Source organism: Typopeltis vanoorti, chromosome 16 (assembly GCF_054136105.1).
Source record: "Typopeltis vanoorti isolate ZY-2024b chromosome 16, IOZ_Tvanoo_1.0, whole genome shotgun sequence".
NCBI lineage: Eukaryota > Metazoa > Arthropoda > Arachnida > Uropygi > Thelyphonidae > Typopeltis > Typopeltis vanoorti.
Genome location: NC_143564.1, coordinates 105017256 through 105040167, shown reverse-complemented (window position 1 = coordinate 105040167; position 22912 = coordinate 105017256). Strand labels below are relative to the sequence as shown.

The 22912-nt window shown below is 36.6% G+C and overlaps 2 protein-coding genes across 2 annotated transcripts in view; one reads left to right on the top strand and one right to left on the bottom strand.

Annotated features, from left to right (window-relative positions):
* Positions 1-13162, bottom strand: part of LOC150098242 (neuronal acetylcholine receptor subunit alpha-2-like) — a 47944-nt gene extending 34782 nt beyond the window's left edge. The window contains exon 1 of the mRNA XM_090406528.1: positions 13028-13162. Within this exon, the coding sequence (XP_090262654.1) occupies positions 13028-13109 (82 nt within the window). The 5' untranslated portion in view covers positions 13110-13162. The remainder of the gene's footprint in view (positions 1-13027) is intronic.
* A 9324-nt stretch (positions 13163-22486) lies between these two features.
* Positions 22487-22912, top strand: part of LOC150098241 (acetylcholine receptor subunit alpha-like) — a 58765-nt gene continuing 58339 nt past the window's right edge. Inside the window, exon 1 of the mRNA XM_090406495.1 lies at positions 22487-22559. The gene's annotated coding sequence lies outside the window, so the exon portion shown is untranslated. The remainder of the gene's footprint in view (positions 22560-22912) is intronic.

Here is a 22912-nt window from a genome sequence, read left to right as displayed (position 1 = left end):
TTAGAGTTATGGCCCCGAGCAACATGGGTCTTGAGGCCGTATTTTGTTGTTAATTGCATATGTTTATGTTCTTATGGCCAGCAGGATGAAAAAACCCAATGAAAAATCCCTCCGCCACCGCACGAGACCGGCTAATTCATCTTCATATGAAAAGCCCTGATAAATGTTCTTCGAGTCGTGGTCATTATTAGAATTCAAGTATTTCCATCTAAAGGTCATTGGCAATACCGAGTGGCTTACGGAGACTCTCCTGGAAGAAAGGAGTAGTCCTAATTTTTATGGGCATTGACGATATTTGGCGTGAAGGAAAAGTTAACAGGATAGAAGATTTGGTACGGTGTTTGTGTAGGCTGGGATATATTAAAAGAGATGAGAATGATGTTTCAACTAACAAAATTAGCGAGTAAGGAGGGGGGAAGTGATTATTATGGGTAGCTTTAATTAGGAGAATAGACCTCAGAGCAGAATATGGTAAATAGGAGTACAGAAAATAAGTTTCTGTGTTTAGTTAATCATAGTCATTCATTAAATAATATAACGTAAAAAAGAGGAAACACGAGCGTCTCCAGTATTAGACTTAGTGTTTATATCGCAAGATATGATAATGAATGAAATTTCCATTCTTCCTCCAGTTGGTGAGAGTGATTGTGTAGTATTAACAGGGGAGATGGTTCGGCACATGCTGGTTTCATTCAGAACAGGAATATGGGGAATTACAAAGATCAAGACTGAGAGACGCAGGTAATAATAGCTCATGTACAAGTTAAGATGTCAAACTGCATTCCGGGAGACCGATAGATAGATAGATAGATAGATAGATAGATAGATAGATAGATAGATAGATAGATAGATTTTTTTATTGTAAACATAACAATCTTATGTACAGGATTAACCAGTTTTTGTTTCTCTGCAGTCAGGCAGAGAGGTTACATGCTCATATTCTTGTTGGGGTATGTTACATCGAAATATCAGTTATAAGATGAATTACTTTTTTTTTAAATTAAACTCATTAACAGTTATTTGACATGATACTGTATAAGAACATAAAATCTGACATGTATGGGGAAGAACATAACAATTACTATAGGACAGTATTATCTGTTTACATGAAAGTGACAGCTGATTAATATTCGCACTGTTAAGCACAAAAAAAACTTTCTTTTCCCTTTCTTTGGGGGGGGGGGAGGAGATGATGTCACTTCTATGCTGGCAAGTGGATTATGATGCAGTCGCCCTGCTCAGCCATATTTTTTTTTTATTGAACTTGATAAAATATACATTGGAAGATAGATAACAAAAAAAAAACGGAATATTTATATATTATAAGAATGGATATCACAGGAAAAAAGGATTTTCTTTTTAGATATACAATAGAAATGAGGGGAAAAACGTACATTAGTGGTAGGCAGGATGTGTCTTTTCAGTAAGAGTCAATATTACAGTTCAGTATCACTTTTAGTTATTCTTCAGCGGAAGTGTATTGTCGTCGGCAATCCAGAACAGTGTACCAGTTGGATTCCACTCCTCTATGAATTTTGTGACAGTTCCTGTTTCTTTGTGGTAATCAAATTCCAGTGAAAGCCTGCTTTGTAGTTTCCGCCGTAGGCTACACATGAGGGTTTGTTCCGATTCACTGATGGATGGGTGCTGGTTATTTCTTGTGTGCTTAAGGTAGAAACTGTAAATGACGGCCTTGGCTCAGATGAAGAGGAAATTGCATATTTTGTGTTTGTTCTATTCTGTATGGACTAAATTCCAGTAGTCTTCTTGGCTCTGTGCGTAGTTACAGGTGCTAGAGGCTGTATTCAGGGCGTAGGTGATCATCGCTTTGTTTGCGGAACAGGTTAGATATGTGTGTTCCAAGGTGCATGAAACTTCGCAGAATAGACACTGATCCGATTGTCTTAGCTGAGATTTGTGGAGCTTAGTAGGAGTTGGCAAGATGTTATGCCATAGCCTCCGCTGTATGTCGGAATCTGGTTTGGCACACCTCGATTTATATAGAAGATCCCACTGAAAACTGGGTGGCATGTGCAGCTTAGTAAGCACAACCATTTTAAACAGGTGCTAGGTAAATGGAACAGCATTCGTTCCATGTCTTCACTTAGAGGAAGAGTACTAATAGTTAGCAAGTCTCGCAACTGGCCAGCCCTTTCTTTTCCCTACATGGAACTGGGCAGGAATAAGAATCATAGGGACCTCTTAACCCAGACCCTAAAGTGGAAAACATTCACAAGCCTACCAATGAAGAACACCAAAACTGAAAAGCAATATCAACAGATCCAAGCTGCTATTATAAAAGCCTATCCAGATGTCGCTACACCTCAGGAAATCAGTATTCCTTCTAGAAACTGCTCGGGGCCGATATTTCATCATGTACAATCTGAAGCCCCACTTCCAATTCTTCCCTCCGACTACAAGAAAATATACCACTTCCTTATCAGTGCCTCCAACTTCGCCCTTCTTATATTCATCCTTATCCTTCTCATTTACTAAGCTGCTCAGGGATAGTTTCTTTTTTTTTTTTTACAATGAAAAATTTAATAAAATCGGGGCTTGAGATTTAAGATTCTTCTAGGGGACTATGTACAGGGTGTTCGGGATAAATTTGACATATTTATAATTAATTATATTTTTCCGTAAGTTACATGTATTAACACACACTTCTCTTCATTTAAAAGTTTGGACCCTTCTTCATTCATATACAAGATGTCAGAAAGGATGGATAGCTGGAACCCACCTGAATCATGGAAGAGAATAACTTGTATCATGATGATTCGTGCCGCCATCAAAATAAGGATATTACGACTGCTGCCCAATGCTCCCTGAATACAGTAAAAACAATCAGGCATGAACTAGAGACTTGCAATGGTGACTACGAGGATGTAGCAAGAAGAAAGATCCCTAGCAGACGATCTGATTGCGTTCGTACAGCAGAATTCCTCGCAAATCTGCAGGAACAGGTGTTGAAGAACCCTGGCATTGGAATTCGGGCTTTGTTCGTGGAGTTGCTAACTGTAGTCAAGCCCTGGATAACAAGGGTAGCCAATGGTAGGCCGTATGTATGGCAGCAGGATTCGGCCCCTTGCCACACCTCTGGGAAAAGTCAAAAATGGTTGTCTGAAAATTTCTACGACTTCACCAGTCCAAATGTTTGGCCTCCAAACTCCCCAGACCTTAACCCCATGGATTATTTTGTATGGGGCGCAGTTGAAAAAGACACCAATCGCACTTCCAGTAATACAAAAGCCCAGTTAATGGATAAAATTAAAACAGTTTTTGCGGCCCTTCCCAGGGAGACTGTAGCATCAGCTTGTTCGAGGTTCCGAAGCAGAATTGAAGCTGTGATCGATGCTAATGGTGGTTATTTTGAGTAAATCTTGTTGATAGTATTGTAATTAACTCTGCCTGTAATGTTTTTTTGTCAATTCATTAAATTTAATAGATACAAAGAAGATTTTCTTTTTCCTTACGAAACTGTCAAATTTATCCCGAACACCCTGTATATATATATTTTTAACTTATTAAAATATACATTTGACGATAGGTAACAATGACTATTTACATATTATAAGTATATAAGTATATATATCACAGAGAAAGAAAAATTTTCCTTTCGGATATACAATAGAGAATGCAATAAATGAATTCAACATTACAGTTCAGTTTCAGTCTTAGTTATCTTTCAGATGAAGCGTATTATCTATGAATTTCGCGACAGTTCTTGTTTCTTTGTAGTACTACTCAAGTTCCAGTGAAAGCCTGCTTTATAGTTTCCGACGGAGGATATACGTATATGAGGATTTGTGCAGTTTCAGTGATGGATGGGTGCTGGTTATTCCTTGTGTGTTTTAGGTAGAATCTGTAGATAACGGCCTTAGAGCAGATGAAGAGGAAATTGCATATTCTGTGTCTGTTTTCTTCTGTGTGGACTAAATTCCAGTAGTCTTCTTGGCTGTGTGCGTTGTTACAGGTGCTAGAGGCAGTATTCAGGGCATAGGTGATCATCACTTTGTTTGCGCGACAGGTTAGATATGTGTGTTCCAAGGTACCTGAAACGTCACAGAGTAGACACAGATCCGTTTCTCTCGGCTGAAATGTATAGAGCTTAGAGGGAGTTGGCAAGATGTTATGCCATAGTCTCCACTGTATGTCGGAATCTGGTTTGGCACACTTTGATTTATTGTAGATCCACTGAAAACTGAGTGGCATATGCAGCCTTGTAGATTAGTGGGTTAAGGATGAATATACGAAGGGCGAAGTTGAAGGCACTGACATGTGGAAGTGGTATATTTTCTTGTAGTTGGAGGGAAGAATTGGAAGTGAGGCTTCAGATTGTACATGATGAAATATCGGCCCCGAGCAGTTTCTAGAAGGAATACGGATTTCCTGAAGTGTAGCGATATCTGGATAGGCTTTTATAATAGCAGCTTGCATCTGTTGATATTGCTTTTCAGTTTTGGTGTTCTTCATTGGTAGGCTTGTGAATGTTTTCCACTTTCATCGTGTTAAGAGGGGTTAACGAGGGGTCTGGGTTAAGAGGTCCCCTGTGACTCTTATTCCTGCCCAGTTCCATGTAGGGAAAAGAAAATGCTGGCAGTTGTGAGACTTGTTATGTTTCTGTTCGAAAATAGTGGTTCTGTAAGTATAGCTGACTCTGTTAATTCTGTTGGTGTGTGATGAAGTTCTGTGTTTTTCCACCGCTGTAGAGCATCTCTGTAAAAATGAGGTAGTTTAGGAGGAGATGGTGCAGGACTGGCCATTCGGAGGATTGGGGAAAGTGTAAGTCCTCTGGTGGATGATTTCGTGATGTAATCGAAGGTGGTTACATAAGTGTCATTGCATTGAAGTGTTTAGGAGGAGGATTATCCTGAAGGATCTAATCTTGTTTTCAAGGGAAATCAGGCCTTGAGCTTCTTTACTGAGTGGCTTGCAGAGTTGAGGGTATTGTCCAGTGAGTTTTGTTCCAGAGGAAACGTTTGATTGCTTTTTGAATGTGGTGGAGAAATTCTTCAGGAGGTGTGAGTACTTTGAGGGTATGCCATAACCCATTCGCAGCCATCTGGTTAACTATTAGTACTCTTCCTCTAAGTGAAGATATGGAACGAATACTGTTCCATTTATCTGTTTAAAACGGTTGTGCAGCTGTATCCAGTTCAGTGTGTTACATATTTTCGTGTTGCCAAGGTGCATACCTAAGTATCTTTGTCCTTCGCTTGACCAGGTACATTCGATCTGGGAATCATTTCTAGTCTTCCATCTGCCTGACCACAAGCCAGTGGTTTTTGCAGAATTTAATTTGGCCCCTGAGGTTTGTGCATATAGTCTGTGTGCTTCCTCGGTTTCTGGTAATTTTTCTTCATTTCGGACTGTTGCAGTGACGTCATCGGCATATGCTGATAGTGTTATTTTTTGATGTGGCTCTATTATGCTGGTTCGTTTGGAGATGATGGTATCGTGTACTCTTTTTAAGAAGGGTTCTATGGCCAGTGTGTATAATTGTCCAGAGAGAGGACATCCTTGCTTGATCCCTCGAGAGTATGCCAGAGTGCGAGGGAACCTGTTGTTGATTTTTAAACAGAAGTGCGCATCTCTGTAAAGCAATTGCACTGTTTCAATGATGAGAGGACCATAGCCAAATGCCTTTCGGAATTCATAAAGGTACTCGTGCTCTACCCTGTCGAAAGCCTTCTCCTGATCAAGGCTGACGAGTGCTAGGTTTTCATGTTGGCTGTTTGCGATGTGGATGAGATCTCTTATTAAATTGAGGTTATCATCTATTGATCTTCCTGGGACAGAGTACGTTTGATGTTGGCCAATAACTTCAGGCAGCGTTGGCTTTATTCTGTTTGCTATAACTTTGGAAATGATTTTGCAATCGGTATTAATTAGGGAGATTGAACGCCAGTTTCGGATATCCGTGTGGTCTCCCTTCTTTGGTATCAATCGTGCTACTGAGGTCATGACGGATTGTGGGAGCCCATTGAGGTAGGCTTCTTGCAGTGTTTTGAGGAGAAGTGGTCCGAGTTGATTCCAGAAGACTTGGAAAAACTCTGACGTGAGACCATCAAGGCCAGGAGATTTGTTCTTTGGCAAGGATGTGCATGCAGTTTTCAGTTCATCTAGCGTGATTTTGTTTTCTAAGTGGTTCCGATCTGTTGCAGAGGTTGTTTTGTTTCTTTCAGTATTTCGTGAATGGCATGATGGGATATTTCTGTAGTGCTGTATGCATTCTTGTAGTATTGTAGGATTTTAGAGGTGATTTTGGAGGTGATATGATTGAGACATTCAAATTACTGAAGGGTTTTTATAAGATTGATCCAGAAGATATTTTTGAAAATATGACTGGTGGTGGGAGGACTAGGGGCCATGCATGGAAGCTGGGCAAGAGCGTGGTTGACAAGGGTGTTAGAGCTAGGTTCTTTACTTGGAGAGTGGTAAATGAATGGAATAAGCTTCCAGAGTCTGTTGTGGGTGCTACGACCGTGAATGAGTTCAAGGCAAGGTATGATAGATACTGTGTGAATGTTGAATAGTTGTTCTTGACATGATGATAGGGCCTCCCTCGATGTGTCTGTCGACTCCTTGGAGTTTCCCGGAACAACAACAATAATAATAATAATAATAATAATTTTATTTGGATCTTCTGTAATGCTGTCATCTTGAAGTCTGATAGCAGATATGGAGTTTGCTGCCTGGCATTTTTTTTTTCAAAGAGAAAAAATATTTTGTGGGGCATCTGAAAGATTTATTTGTGCATGCTGCGATCTAAGTACCTTTTACCGATAATTCTGCCTGTCTTTGGATGACTTGGAAGGCAGAATGATATTCAAGGCTTTCTTCTGTGAGATACTTGAGCTGTTCTTCAAGTTCTGGGATTCTAATGTTCCTCTGCTGATTTTTCTGGTGACTGGTGCGTGAATGATTTTATTTGTGACTTTAGGTGGCGCCACCATGTTTTCATTGGTTCTGTATCCCCTTTCAAGTGAGTGGGGTTGGTTATTAAAGCCTGAGTGTTAGATAGATAGATAGAGTGGGTTTAAATTGTCTGAACAATGATATTCGACAGAAAATGCATAAGAAGGAAATTCTTTGGAGAAGATATAAACAGGAATGTGGTCAGCAATTGCATGATGAATATCAAGTATATGCCAGTAAAGGTGACAAGTGTAGACAGGAAAAAAAAATTAGACTATAAGGACAACAGTGATAGCTAAGCATAATCAAGAAGTACTTTATTTCTGTATCAGTAAAAGAAAAAATGATAAAGAGGAATTACTATAGTTACTAAAGATGGTATCAAAGTGATTAGCAAAAATATATAGTAGAAATAAATATTCGCTGTTTTGTATTTTGTGCGGTAGGAATATTTTGCATTAGCCTGGTTGGCCGAGTGGATAGCGTATCCGCTCTCCAGCCAAAGGGCTTCGGGTTCGAATCCCGCCGTGGGCATGGATGTTGGTGATTGTCTGTGGAAATACCAGTGGTGGTAGGCGGTAGATGGCGTTGGTGTAGTTGTGGTCAGTTGTGATTGAATGGTGGAGACGGAGTTGTAGACCTGGTGCCTTCCCTCGATGAGTCCTTGTACTCCCTGGAGGTGTCACATCATAATAATAATAATAATTAGGTGCAAGTACAGAAGAAGATATAAAAGTAGAAGAATGTAAAATACATTATCTTATCAGAAATATCCATACGCCTACTCATTCCAGCTCTCAGGAAATGGCTTTCACCAAATTGTTGCCATAAAGTTGGAAGTACAGAACTTCTAGAATGTCATTATACGCCGCAGCGTTAAGATTCTTAGTCTGGCAGTTAGGGGGAGGGGGGGAAGCCTGAATAATGAGAAACAGCTTCAGACTATGATGCCTTCCTCCACCAAACTTCATAGTTGGCACGACACATTATTATTATTATTATTACGGGCAACTCCAGGGAGTCCTTAGACTCATGGAGGGAGGCCCAAATCATGCTCATAACAACTATACGACATTCATACAGTATCTATCATACCTTGCCTTGAACTCATTCACCGTCACAGTATCCACCACAGACTCTGGCAGCCCATTCGACTCATTCACCACTTTAAAAGTTAAGAACCCAGCTTTAACACCCTTACTAACCACACTTTTGCCCAGCTTCCATGGATGTCCCCTGATCCTCCCACAACCAGCCCTGTTCTCAAAAATATCTTCAATTAATTTTATAGAAACCCTTCAGTAATTTGAATGTCTCAATCATATCTCCACTCCTCCGCCTATCAACCAATTTTTGCAACCCACAAATCCTCAACCTGTTCTCATAACGTTCATTCCACAGACCTGCTATCATCTTGGTCACTCGCCTCTGGATCCTCTCAACCTCCTTCCCATCAAGAAGAAACCTAGGTGACCAAATCTGGGCACAGTAGTCGAGATGGGGTCTTATCAAGGCTCGATACAGAGAAACAATAACCTGCTTGTCTCTTCCCATCAACGTATTCCTCAGCAACCAAGTGATTTGATGAGCTGATTCGGCCACTTTTGCAATGTGTCCCCTAAACTTTAACTCCTCATCCACCAGCACTCCTAAATCTCGTGCCTCATCAATTTCCTGGAGTACAGTTCCACCAATGTGGTATACTGCTGCTAATCTTTTCACCCCAAAATGTATAACCTTACATTTTGCCACATTAAATTGACATCCATTCTCCTTAGCCCAGACCTCCAATCTATCCAAATCATCCTGCAAAATTCTTGCATTCACTATGCAAGAAATACCTTGCATTCAGGCAGGTAGTGTTTTCTTTTGGCATCTGCCAAACTGTGCCTCGCCTATACGACTGCCAGATGGTGAAGGGTGATTCTTCACTCCAGAGAACGTGTTTCCACTACTCCAGAGTTCGAATGGTGGAAAGTTTAACACAAATCCACCAGACGCCTAGCGTTGTCCTTGCTGATCGGTGTGTGTGTGTGTGTGTGTGTGTGTGTGTGTGTGTGTGTGTGTGTGTGTGTGTGTGTGTGTGTGTGTGTGTGTGCGCGCGCGCGCCATGAAAACCCGTGTTTTCAGCTCCCGACGAACAGTCGTGGTGCTTCAATTGAGTACGGGCGACTTTTCACGCTACACGCTTCAGCACTCAGCTGTCTCTGATTTTATGTGGCTCATCAGGTTGCAATTGTGCTGTTGTTGCTTGCTCCTGGGCGTTTCCACTTAACAATGACATCACTCAGATGATCAGGGTAGAAATTTCCTGAATAGCGTTTTTCAAAAGGTCTACGATTTTCAAAAGGTCATGGCACTATCATCCTATGATAGTGCCATGTCGGAAATCAGTGAGCTCTTCAGTACGGCCAATTTTACTGTTACTGTTTATCTATGACGACTGAAAGACCGTGTGCTTCCTTTCATACCTGTATGAACCATGATTGTGATATGCATAGCCATATCCACTACTTCGAAGGAGTGTCCAGATATTTTTAATGAAATAGTGCATTTGATATACTGAGAAAACTTGATGTAAGTAAATTAGGACTAAATGAAGTATATATAATTACTCCTTTCGAGTTGATTCTGTAAGGCGTCAACTGTGTCTTCGATTATGTTATTCAGTAAATATCTGACAGCAGAAAAGTTCCGGAAAAGAAATACCACTAGATAGAGTGAGGAGCGGTGGGGACGATATGACAGTATCTAATTACCGACCAGTTTGTTTCTGGAGGGAACAGTGGAGAAGTTGGTTAAAATTAGAATGCAAATTAGACAAATTAGAAGACCAAACTGTGGAACATGTAGTCAATGCCTGTAGTAGCAAAATTGCACAAACTGATTATAAACACACCCATGAGCAAGTGATCAGGATTATTCATTGTTGCTACTTATGCCAAATATACGGTTTCCCTACCTCTGAAAGAGATGGTAGCATAAAATCGAGAAAATGATGGAAAATGAAACTACAAAAATTATCCGAGATTTCAAAATATACTGATCGGTCTTTGGACCACAATAGACCACGAAGAACTAAAAAAAAATAATAATAAAATAAATAAATAAAAAATTACTAAATATAGAGATTTGGCAATCAAAAAATCTCTTGTAGCTTAAGTGGATCAAGATCATTCCAATTGTCATTAGTGCACTTGGATGCAATTTCAAAGAATTAGAACAAGAATTAAACATTAGCAATTTAAATACGTACCTGACAAACGATAGATTCTTAGGTAGAATTTGAACTGAATATAATCATTCAAATTATTGTGATTAATATCTGTTGTTTTGCATAAATAATAATAACTGCTATTTTTATTAGTCTAAAATGTATTAATAAATGAAAGATATTTCAGCAAGAGAGTGTCAAAATATACAAAGAAGATTAGTGCATACACATTAATACGTCACGTATTTTTAATATTTAATAACTGGAAGACTAGTCATATTTGTCGTTTCGGCTGATTTTTTGTAAGATTGATCAAGGCGTGTGGTTCATGACTTACAAATTCAGTGTTCGGGTCAATGCACAGAACTTGAATCCTGTTAGTAAAATTATTTTTCAAATACCAATGAATTTTTATACGACTCCCATTCACGATAGGTACTCAACTTATACAGTATTAAATACTATGGTTGGGCTAAGAATTTTTTTTTTTCGCTTGTGTAATAAAATACTGACATTTATGAAATAAAAAGTGATTTGCACACTGATATTGTTATATAAAAGCTGCTTCCAAAGTAATATTACATTTGCGACTTGCAACGTATGGCACTTAGTAACATTGTTTGTGGTTTCAGTTTTCCGTTTATATATTCTCTGACAAAGGACATTTTTATTAACTACTTGTAAATAATCTGCAAGATATGCATATCGTACTTCGGCAAATAATGTCACAGTTCGTTCTCTGCTACAAATTGAAATTATTTCTTAATAGCACGCATACCTTGGAGTTTAATATGCCATAAGGAATTATGACATATGAAAAGAATTGCTTTTTTATATTCTGAGGTTAAATAAGTAGTCCTAGTCTTATAATCACATATATGCGAAATGTGAATAATAGAGTGAGAAGTGTTTTTATGTGGGAAGTGGTGAGTAAGTGGGATTCTTTGTCTGAATGGTGTTGTAGTAATATTTAATGCAGTTATGTTATAACTGGTATGAAAATTTCTTCTTTGAGTGACTCCTGGAGAATTGTACAACAACAACAACTATTATTATTATTATGTAAACACCTTCAGAGAGTCAGGGACTCATCGAGAGAGGACCGTATAAGGTGTAATTCCGTGATACATGTGTTTCCACTTTATTCCCCAAATCATTTGCATTCTTAAAAATCGTATTTCTGCTTGAAAAACATTCACCGAAGATGCACTCACAACGTCATCAGTGATTGTTTTTAAGGAGAGGCATGATTTTTAAGAATAAAATGTTTTTAAGGATAATCTCCACTGACAGTTTATTTCTTTCACTCACTACAAACTATGAAAAGAACTTGGACCTCACATTCTTCCTGACCACGCCGCTACTCATCTTCCAGGGATGACCCCGAGTTCTACCCTAACCAACCTGCCATGAGCTGAAAAATCTCCTCATGTATCTCTATTGTACTTTTACTAACTAGTAATTTGTATACCTCTATCATATATCTTCTCCTCTCCGGATTTTATCTCTCAAACTTTGAAGACCACACTCCTTCAGTCCATATCGAAAATTTCACAAACAAGTTATAATGAGTCTTTTGACTCCATGCAGGTCTGGTGTTAATAATAATAATAATAATAATAATAATAATAATAATAATTTTGGTTAGCAGATGCTATATCTTTTTCACTGTTTCCTCGTCTCCATAGAACCCCCACGTGACTATATCTGAGCACAGTAGTCCGGATGCGGTTTATCAAGGCCTTGTGAAGTGTGAAAATAACTTCTTTATCCCTACAGGTTAGTATTCTTTTCAACATAGTGGTTATTCAATGTGACGTATTAATCACATTGGCTATGTAGTGGACTCTAAACTTTAACTCATTGCGCATCACCACAGATAATAAATATAGCATATATACATACAATTTAGCATATGAAATTCAAGGATAAGAATTCTTTCTACAAATGGAATACTAGACAGCAGCACAACTATCAGTACTCAAAATTTCACCAAATGTTTAATGTCACTTCCAGCCAACTGGCTTGCTCTATCTCTATTTAGACATTGCCCTAATCTTCCTCCTCCTTTTCGATTCTTATTCCTTCTTTGGAAATGACACTTTGGAAAAATGTGTACTGATTAAATTTGTACACCACCATAACAACAAAAATAGAACCAAACGCACAAAAGTAGAATGTAACAGAAAGGCAATTATGCACATTAGAAGCTGAACTTTTGATACATTAACCTCCGAATGTTTTAAAACAGTAATTGCTGATTGGTTTTATTCAACATATTATTGTAAGCTTAGGGTTTTATTTGTTAAGTTTACTAAGAATGAATGGTGATGAGAAATATGATGATTAACCTCCCTAGAAGGAGGTGAATTTTTTTAAGGATCTTAAATAATAAGGATCTTTTTTATTTATTATTATTATTTTTATGAATATACACTACTCACAAATAAGATGTTTCGTTCATTAAAAGTGAATGACTTAATATGATGCGAACTTTATATTGGTGTGAAATTTTTAAGGATTTTTTTTTCTAAAAAACAAAAACTAATGTAATGCATTTCCCCCGGTTTCTTCCACAAATCCGTAGTTCATTGAGGAATATAAGTTCGAAATTAATTATAAAATATATAAGCAAGTTTTGTATGCTAAAATGAACATAGATGTAAGGTTCAGAGTACTGCTCAATAATTGTAAAAGATTGTGATACTTAATAATTTTTCATATATATTTGAATAAGAACAGTTCATTCATATTGCATATCACCACTTATGACATAAGATTAAGAATCATTCTTTAAACCAATTATTTAAAATGCAAAGAAAAGAAGAGAAATAAAGAAACACGAGTGTTAAAGTGATTTCTCACTTTTCGTGATACAGATATTAGAATACTCACCAAGGAGCAGGAGATATGAAAACGAGAAGAAAGAATGAGAAATCGAGGCGATCTTGCCGCAATGGCCTCCTTGAAACCACATTTCGTATAGTAAAATAACTCTCACGGGATAACAGCTATAAAGAAATGAGAAAAAACGAACCCTTCTCAATCCATATAACGACTGTGTGTGTGTGTGTGTGTATATATATATATATATATATATCTTAAAATGATGTTCTATAAATTTGACGTCTAATGTTAAGCCTCGTAACAAGGATGACGACAGTTACACGTAATTCTTATTGCTTTAATGAAAGGAAATGCAGAAATTGCTTCAATTTAAAACTGTCCTCCTGAATAGTATATGGAGAATAATAATAACAAATTGACAAGGACAGTAGAGGACAAATTGTACGAGTACTCGGTGACGTAAAACTGTCAATTGTATAATATATTTAATAACATGCGTATGGGCATAATTTTACACAGATAAACGAATAGAACATTGTCTTTAAAAAATTGTGAACTATGCATACTTTTAGAACAGTAATTTGGTTTATATACGTTAATATAATTTGACGATATCAGAGATGATGTAGCAATTTAAAAGAGCAGCCTTCTCTACTCAAGTAGAGGGATAATGCGGTCTTCAGTTTAGAACAGAACCACATAAGAAACTTTCTTTTCTGCTCATTCCATTGTTATTCTTATGATAAATCTTTATCATCAAGGTGATCGTAAACAAATACTGAACGAAATAAATGCCTGTATAGGGAACTTTCCTCTAGTGAAGTTTCATTTTCATTTTGCAGATTGTCTCGATCAATCATAAATAGAAAATGTAAAATGAAATGATTATTCAGTATATTTAATCACGTCGCCAATGTTCTGTAAGGCATTGAACACGTCGTGAATTGAATTAGCTAAAGAAATAAATAATAAAAAGAACATAGCATATGCCCATGACATGATCATAGAGCATCGTTTTGTAAAGCCACTGTTTCATAATAGCAATCTTATTACGAAACGCGATTGGCGTTTATATTCATAGCGTTAGGCTGCGAAGAAGGGCTGTTCTAAGTTCGATTGAAGGTGCCGTCTGAGGAACTTTTTATAAGCTTTTCTTCGACCGGTTTCCGAGTTAATAGGAACACAGGTAGGCTGGTTCTTTCTTCCGGAAACTTGAGTTTTTCGTTCTATAAATTCAAGAAAATCGACGAAAATACTATGTTAGGGTTAGGGACCACAAGATTGCCGCACATGTTTGCCTCTCTTCACTGGTTGCCTTTTATAATTAGTAATAATCTTGACCCAGTTATTTTTTATTTGCTACCGGTAGAGATTGAATTGCCCACTCAGTCTCCAAAAGATAAAACAGCCTCGCTTACTTCCTATAGGGAATAAAAAGGCGTTAGCGGATTTTTTGATTTTTTATGATAAGGACATAATAATAATCGGACAGTATTTTCTGACATTTTACATTATTTCGTTAATAATAACTTGTCTATAACTTGCTAATAACGAACAAAGCGAATCTAATAGGCATTTTTTCGTTTTAAACATCTAAAAATGAACCAGGCATTGAGAAAGTAGGAGATTGCAGGCAGTTTGAAGTAACTACTTGGCTGATATTTTATGATATGTTTATAATATGATTTTTTTATATTATAAACAGAAAATTCAATAATAATTCAAAAATAGAAAAATGCAATAGAAAATATATTTTCACAGTATGCACAAATAATATCATTGTAGTCATCCGGTTGAGTATACAAAATAATTATATTTGAATTATATGTAATCAAGAATTATTTATCTTAATCCAGTCTTATTTTAAAATAGCCAAATAACTAATCTCCAGTTGGTATGTCCTTTGTGAACAGTGTGTGTGTGTGTGTGTGTGTGTGTGTGTGTGTGTGTGTGTGTGTGTGTGTGTGTGTGTGTGTGTGTGTGTGTGTGTGTGTGTGTGTGTGTGTGAGAGAGAGAGAGAGAGAGAGAGAGAGACATACAGAGAGCTGAAAAAGTTGTTTACATATGATACTTACATTACATGCATACATACGTAGAAGTTTCGGGTGGCTTTACCGTCGTGATTGTTGTACTTATATGTTATGTAGTTTGTTGACTGTGGTCTTGTTATCTGATATGTTATTCTGCTTACTCTATAGGTTGGGCTGAAATAATGTTTTAGCATGACTGTGTAGTGGCATAAGTGTTTCACCTTAAATATTTTGTGTTCTGTCCATGCTGCCTGCATAAGTGTGGGTTGTTCCAAGAATATCAGATTTACCATTGGTAAAATATGGTAAAACTGATATTCTGGTAATAAAACTGATTTTTTATTATTATTATTTCTCAGATAAATTACATACATTATATGAAGACAATTATTCATAATAAATACTTTCTCGTACATAAAGTTTTTTTTTAACTAATAATAACAATAACTGTTTACAACATATATTATTATAATATTCATAATGATGATTATTACAGATGTTTCTTTGCAATTTTACACTCTATATATACAATATCAATGGATATAATCACTCTATATTGCATACTTTTGTTACAGTTATTATATATATATATTTGATTACATATGATACATTACTTACATTTGTTTACATATGATACTTACATTACATACATTGTTTACATATAATACATATATTACATACTTTGGTGTACATATAATAAATACATTACATACTTTGGTTTATATGTAATACATCTTGGATTAGAACTAATTTCTCTGCTTTCATCCTCGAAGCTTATATGTAAGCTTATGTGAGGATGACAGCAGTTAGTTATTATTTATTGTTTTTTTTTTTTTTTTTGCTCTGTTGGGAAGCTACGAAATCTATGATTGAGAAATTTGCGCGCGCGCACTCACACACACACACACACACACACACACACACACACACACACACACACACACACACACACACACACACACACACACACACACACACACACACACACACACAATAACTTGGAATGTATTAATGCGTCACTGAACTGGAAGCCTGAACGAATATATTGTGTTTCATTAAGTTTGTATGGTATTTTGGGCGCGTGTTTCTTGTTCATAGTATGTCCTATTTGAGCTCTTTTCAGGCTATTATAGTTTGTAAGGTTTCTGTATTCAAAAGGTAATTTGTTTATCATGTCTGGGATGTAGAAGTTTCTCGTGGCCTTTCCGTAGTGATTATTGTAATTATATGTGATATAATTAGTAGTCTGAGATTTTTTATACGGTATGTATTTCTCACTGTCCTGTAGTTGGCATCGAAATAATGTTTTAGCAAAGCTGTGTAGTGACATAAATGTTTTGCTGTCAGTATTTTGTGTTCTGACATTGCAATGTATATAAGGTCGTTATTTTCTCTTTGTTCCCAAAAGATCAGTTTTATCATCTTGTACTGTAGCGACATTAATCTATTTAATTTGTAGAGTGCACAGAAAGCATACGTTGTTATAGCGTATCTTAGTATATTTTGGCATAGTGCTTTGTACATTAGTGTTTTTAGGTGTATGGGAACTATGTCTTTTAACCTGTAGAGTTTGTCAGTTATTGTTCGGAGTTTGTTGTGTAGATGGTTTATGTGGCTATTCCAGTTCATATCTGCATCGAAGTAAACTCCAAGGTATCGTATTGTTTCAACCTGAGTGATTGTAGTGGTTTTGCTGTTCTGTGTGTTTTTTTTATGTTGGAAAGTGGATGTTGGATGGTTAAATATTTGTTATCAATTGGTCGAGTCAGTGGATTTCTGAATATCATTAATTTTGTCTTTTCTGTGTTTAGGTGTATGGAGTTTTTCGTGAGCCAGTCTATGATCAGATTTATGTCATGTTGCATATTTGTTTTGGCTATGCTTGAGTTATTATGGATGGATATTATTGCTGTATCGTCTGCGTATTGGAATATCTTACCTTTGAGTGGTAGCTGATTAATATCGTGCATGTAAATGTTGAATAGAGTTGGGGAGAGTACAACTCCCTGTGGTACTCCACAGGTTACTGGTAGCCCTCTGCTTCGGTTTGATCCGATACGTGTGATATACTTTCTATTTTGAAGGTAGTTTGTAAACCACCTGTGAAGAGGCCCGTCTATTCCAACATGTCTCAGCTTTTCTAACAAGGTTTGATGTGTAAATGTATCGAATGCTTTAGTTAGATCAATAAAGACTACCATGGCAATTTTGTTTTTGTCTAAGGCGGTATTAATCACCTCTGTAAAGTCTTCCAAGAGAGATGTTGTTCCCATTATTTTTCTGAAAACCATATTGTGTTTTGGGGATAATATGAAAGATCTCAGTGTATGCTGTGAGTTTCTTCAGTATGATCCGCTCCATAATTTGATTGATAATTGGTAATGTTGCTATGGGTCTGTAATTTCTGATTAAATTTCTTTTTCCATGTTTGTATATGGGTGTGATTATGGCGGCCTTTAGCATACTTGGTATCTGTCCTGTTTTAAATATTTTATTTATTAATTTTAGTAGGATAGGACTTAAACTAGTTGCATGTTTCTTTATATCTTTAAATGTGATACTATAAATTCCTGGGCCTTTGTTTGGTTTGATTTGATGTATTGCAGAGAGAAGTTCTGCTTCTTTTATGGTTGGGAACCATAATGTCTGTTTTGATTGTGGTCCAAGTGGAGGGGCTCGTTTTGTGATTGTGGGAATATTTCTGTGCAGTTCTTGGATGAATTCTGCAAAGTATTAGTTAAAGTCATTTGCTAGTTGTTGGATAGGTTTTGCGTCTTTTCTTTCATGAAGCTGTGTTTTATGGTTTCGGAGGCGGTGGTGTTGGGAACAAAATCTAGCATCTCGTTGATCAGATGCCAGGTTTGTTTCATGTTATTTTGGGCAGAGGTTAGTTTGTCTCTGTAGTAGCTGCTTTTTGCATTTCTGATTTGTGTTGTAAGGCGATTCCTTGTTATCTTATATTCCGTTTTTAAAGCTGTGTTATTTGGATATCGCTTTAATTCTTTCCATAAAGCGTCCTTTCTGTGTATTTCTAGGATTAAGTTTTGTGTTATCCAAGGATGTTGTGTTGTTTTTGAACGAATTCTGACTTTCTTTGTAGCTTTCTTATATATTTCCTCCAGTGTGAGTTTAATGTTGTTGTTGTATAAGATATCTGCTGAATCTGTTGCCAGGTGTTCCCAGTCTGTTTTTCTTATTTCCTGGTTGACCATTTCTTCGTCTATTATCGTTTTCTATCGCTTTTCTTCTGTGGGACATTGCATGGATATTGTCTTGGTGTGCAGGTTTAGAGCGGTGAAGTAATGGTCTGCTACTTTGCACTTTATGACTGATGCAGTGTAACTGTTTGGTGGTGCTCGGACGTTTATATGATCTAGACAGGAGGCAGTGATAGTATTTCCGAATATTTCTTCTCTAGTACATGATGTTATTGTTGGTATTAGATTATACATGGATAGCGTGTCTAGGTATTGTACAGTGTTGTTCTGGTTTTGGTTTGCAATATTTATGTTTATGTCGCCAATTATCATTAGGTATTCAGTTGAGCATATTCCTTGACTTGAAAGCCAGCAATTGAGTTCGTACAAGAATTTTATCATGTTTAGGTTTGGTGGCCTGTAAATAGCATTTAGTATTATGGGATGCTGTCTCTTGGTGGTATTAGTGATTTCGAGGCAAAGGGTTTCAGCATGCTCAAACTGATTGGCCGTTTCTTTTGCTATTAATTTTTGTTTGATAAATATTAATATTCCACCTCCTCTTTTTGTTTGGCGGCATGATCTATGTTGTTGGAAGCCTGGAATTTGGAAAGCAGTCGCTTCGTGATTAATTATGGATACTTCTGTAAGAATCATTATATCAATAATATCAGTGTAATTCCTCAGATAAGCCTGTAACAATAACCAATGTTTTCGGATGCTTCTCATGTTATTATGCAAGATTGAGAGGCCTCTCGCTTGTACTGTGTGTTGTTTCCATGCATCAAGCGATTCGAAAGTACAATTACTGATGTATTCTGGTGTAATTACATCTATCGGATGGTTCACATTCATTTTTGTTGTGTTGAGATCTTCTTATTGATTGAACTAAGTTGGAGTCTTTTGTTTCACTCTAGCAACCTGTCTATATCTTCCGACCTTTTTATTTGTATAGACTTTGAAGTCCGTGACTTTCTCAAGAATATTTTGCTGTCTTTGATCCATAAAAATTGATACTTTTTTTCTGTTTTTTCTTTTCTGGCTTGGTTCAAAAGATTCTGATTGAAAGGTATTAAATACTCAGATAGAAAGTATTGTCTTGCGATGCATTTAAATCCTTGACTACTGGTTTTTTCAGTCTGCTGGCTTTTATGAGATCGTCTCTTGTAGCCTTGCTTGTCAGACGAATTATGACTGGTGCGGGTCGTGGCGAGCCTTGTTTTTTGTTCTTCCTGGGAAACCGATTTATGGTGTGAATATCATTATGCTCTATGGGGATGTCAATTGCACGGCCTAACTTTAAAACTACGTCTCTGAGATTTTCTGTGGATTCAGTTTCTGGAAGACACCGTTTATGACAAGGTCTTTATGTTGTTGTTGGTTTAAAACTTCGTATTGTAGTTTCAGGGAATTAAATTCTTGATGGAGTTCCGATGTATCTTTTATCAATTTGTGCTGCCTGTCAGTAAGACTTCTTCGACTTAAATTATTAAATTTAACAAACTCTTCATATTCGCTAATTTTTTTCGTTATTTGTTTATTCTGTTTATCAAATAGTTCTTGGACAAGATCTACCAAGCTGAGTTTTATATTTTCTAAACTTTTTTCTAATAATAAATTTACGGAACTCAAATTATAAGACTCATCGGTATTTTGTTGTCTGTTCAGTTCATCGTCTAATTCTGCCTCTGGCGTAATCAGTTGCGCCATTTCTTTGTTCTCTCTACAGTTTAGGCACTTCCATTCTTCTCGTTTGGCATTGGATTTGCATTGCCATGTTGTTTCTGAAAGTCCAGAACATGTAAAGTGAAGATTCCTATGGCATTTCCTGCAGGTTATATGACATCCGTCGGACAGTAATTCCTTCAGGCATTTGTTACACTTCATGACTCACATTTCTTCCTTTGGACAGCTGCAAAGATGGCGACGTCCTTTGTTCTATACTCGTTAGCAACCGCGGTGTACGCTTCAATTTTTAGCACGCTCAGATTTTGGATTCCACTTGGCCGATTTCGATGAATTATATGTCACTGTAATCTTCAGCATGACAAGTAGAGTTACTTTATGACACTTTTAAATTAGAAACAGGAGTTAGAACCACATTAATAATAAATAAAGTAATGGAAAACGCGTTCAGCAATCTACTTCTTGAAACACACTAATACAAGCTTTCCAGTATGGATTCCACCCAGAGGCGTAGCTAGGGAGGGACGAGGTGGGCGGTCTGCCCCGGGCTGCACTTTGAACCTTTTTGAACTTTTGCAGTTAATTCTAAAATACAGTCTCGAGAACTCATTCCCAAATATTGTAATACTACTGCGAATTTTCCTTACAATTGCTGTAAGTGCTGCTGGTTGTGAGAGGAGTTTTTATAAATAAAATTTGATTAAGAATTACTTACATTACTATGAAATAGACTTCGTCAATGTAATCGACAGAGCGGAATGGAGGAAATTGCTGCCGAGCTACCAGTCCCAAGACGGATGCAACTGATGAATGTAATCGATGATTTTGCTAACGGAAAAGCAAGAAAAATAACATTTTGAAATGTTGAAATTAAAGTTTTACTTCAAAAATAAACATAGTGTTTTAATTTATTTCCCTATACGTCGTTTTAACTTTTTATAGTATTTTTGGTGTGTATTGAGAGTGGCGGCAAACTCAGGGATCCGGGAGGCAAAATCTCTAGCTACACCACTGATTCCACCACTGTTAATTGGCAGGTGTCTTCTTTCTTAGTTTTGGACAGATATAATGGAAAAGGCTGTAGAAACAAGTAATTGCTCTTGATATCTCTATATTATTTATTTATTTCATCAAGTTGGCAAAGATACCTATTAAGTAAACTCACATTATGCTATGTTTTGATCTGCGTTATTGCTTTGACTGAGTTGCACATTACCTGTGCTGATCGGTGGTTCTTTGTCTTCAAACTATCAAACCATTGTTGAAATACCACGATAGAAAGTTGTTGATTTACTTCAATATATGAACAACCTTTTCCAGCTAGTGTCAGATCTCCACAGTATGCTGCTAACAGTGCATTGCACTTTTTTTCATAGACTGTCATTTTAAAAACTATAGATTATAAAAAGAAAAATAAAACTTGTATAATATCCTTCTAGCCATAAATTTTGATTTCCAGACCAATCTGAAGTGAATTTCCGATAACTTTAACTTCAACGATGGCAAAACTTAATCCTCTAATTTTTCGAAAAAAAAAAAAGTTTCATTCTTTCATTCTTACTTTTGACATTAACAAATCTCTAGCCCAGACGCAATTTCTCTTTCTGTGAGTTAACTGTAACCTCCTGTCTTTTCGCATGAACAACATGTTACAAGTGTTGCCTCCTCTGTATCCAAGAAGTTATTTTTTCTTTCGCTCGAGTCTTTTTCTGTATGTATTTTGTACATATATTTTCACTGTCACTGTTCATCAGAATTGACTACATTTCCACACATTCTCCTCTGATTAAGTTAAATGCATTCGCTAGTCACCACCCGAGCATAGTACCTTTCCAAATTCACCAACCATTTCTCATTCCTCTTCGTTAATTGCCTCTACATTCTTAAAAGAACATATTTCTAACAGAATAGCAATTTCTTAACGAAAATCGCTGGTTAATTTAATTTTAAGAAGTTTCATCTTGCTACTCAACTATCTGCAGATTCACGATACTATGCTACAGGTGAATAACCTTTCGTTGTCGAATTATCAGAAAAGTGTATACGTTTCGAGTAATGCAGTAAGTAGGATGAGAGAAGGGCAAATGACATTTCATGTTCAGAAATAAACAAGCACCAAAAGCTGGACATATTCTTAGAGTGACAGCGTTATTATTCAAACTGTTCGTTTGACTGCACAATCCTCTTTTTCCGTACCCTGATTATTCAGACTCCATCTCCGTACTAATAAGATTGTATATTTATCAGTATTTCCTTTGAAGTGTAAAATTTTCGTACTAATATTCCTTATTATGGTCGTCAGGAAAAAAAACAAAAAACAGAATCAACCTAGATTGATCTTTTAGAAAAGAGAAGAATGATGTCTTTATTATAAGAATGAAAAGGTTGAGTGTATTCTATGTATTCTGATAGTATACTGTCAGAGTTTTCCCACTCAAATCAAAATGTACCCTTTGGTAATTGGTTTCATGAGAGACTAATGAAATGCCTGACAAGGGCCGGAAACTGTGCCAAGGCTGGGATAATTGTTCCTGTGTTGGTTATCGCTTCATTTAACCCTTTCAGTCGCCGGTATGGCAAAGATGCACGTAGTTACGAAGCTCGGGAAACGAACGCTGTCATTTTCCACGTCATTTTGGTTTTTTCTTGCTTTTCTCTTTCTGAATGGTAAGTGTTTTGACATCATGATTGACAGACCTTAAGTTGTATCGTTTGACACGCGTCATCTCTATAATAATAATATTAATAAAAACTATTTTGTTAGAATGTTTTAATTTTATAAATCTAGAACAGATATTCTATAAATCAGTGCTGTTGATATTTTTATATTGCCAATGATAGCGTAAAATAAACCACCAATCAGAGATGATTTTGAGCAGTTATACTTTCATTGACAAACCGATTTATTAGCTCGTTTTTCCTTGTCTTTCATTGTGTAACTTCAATTGTTAGCACCAAAGTGATTTTTCACTTGGTGTACCATCCTGAAATGTTGAACAATTTTATTTCTTGAAACAACA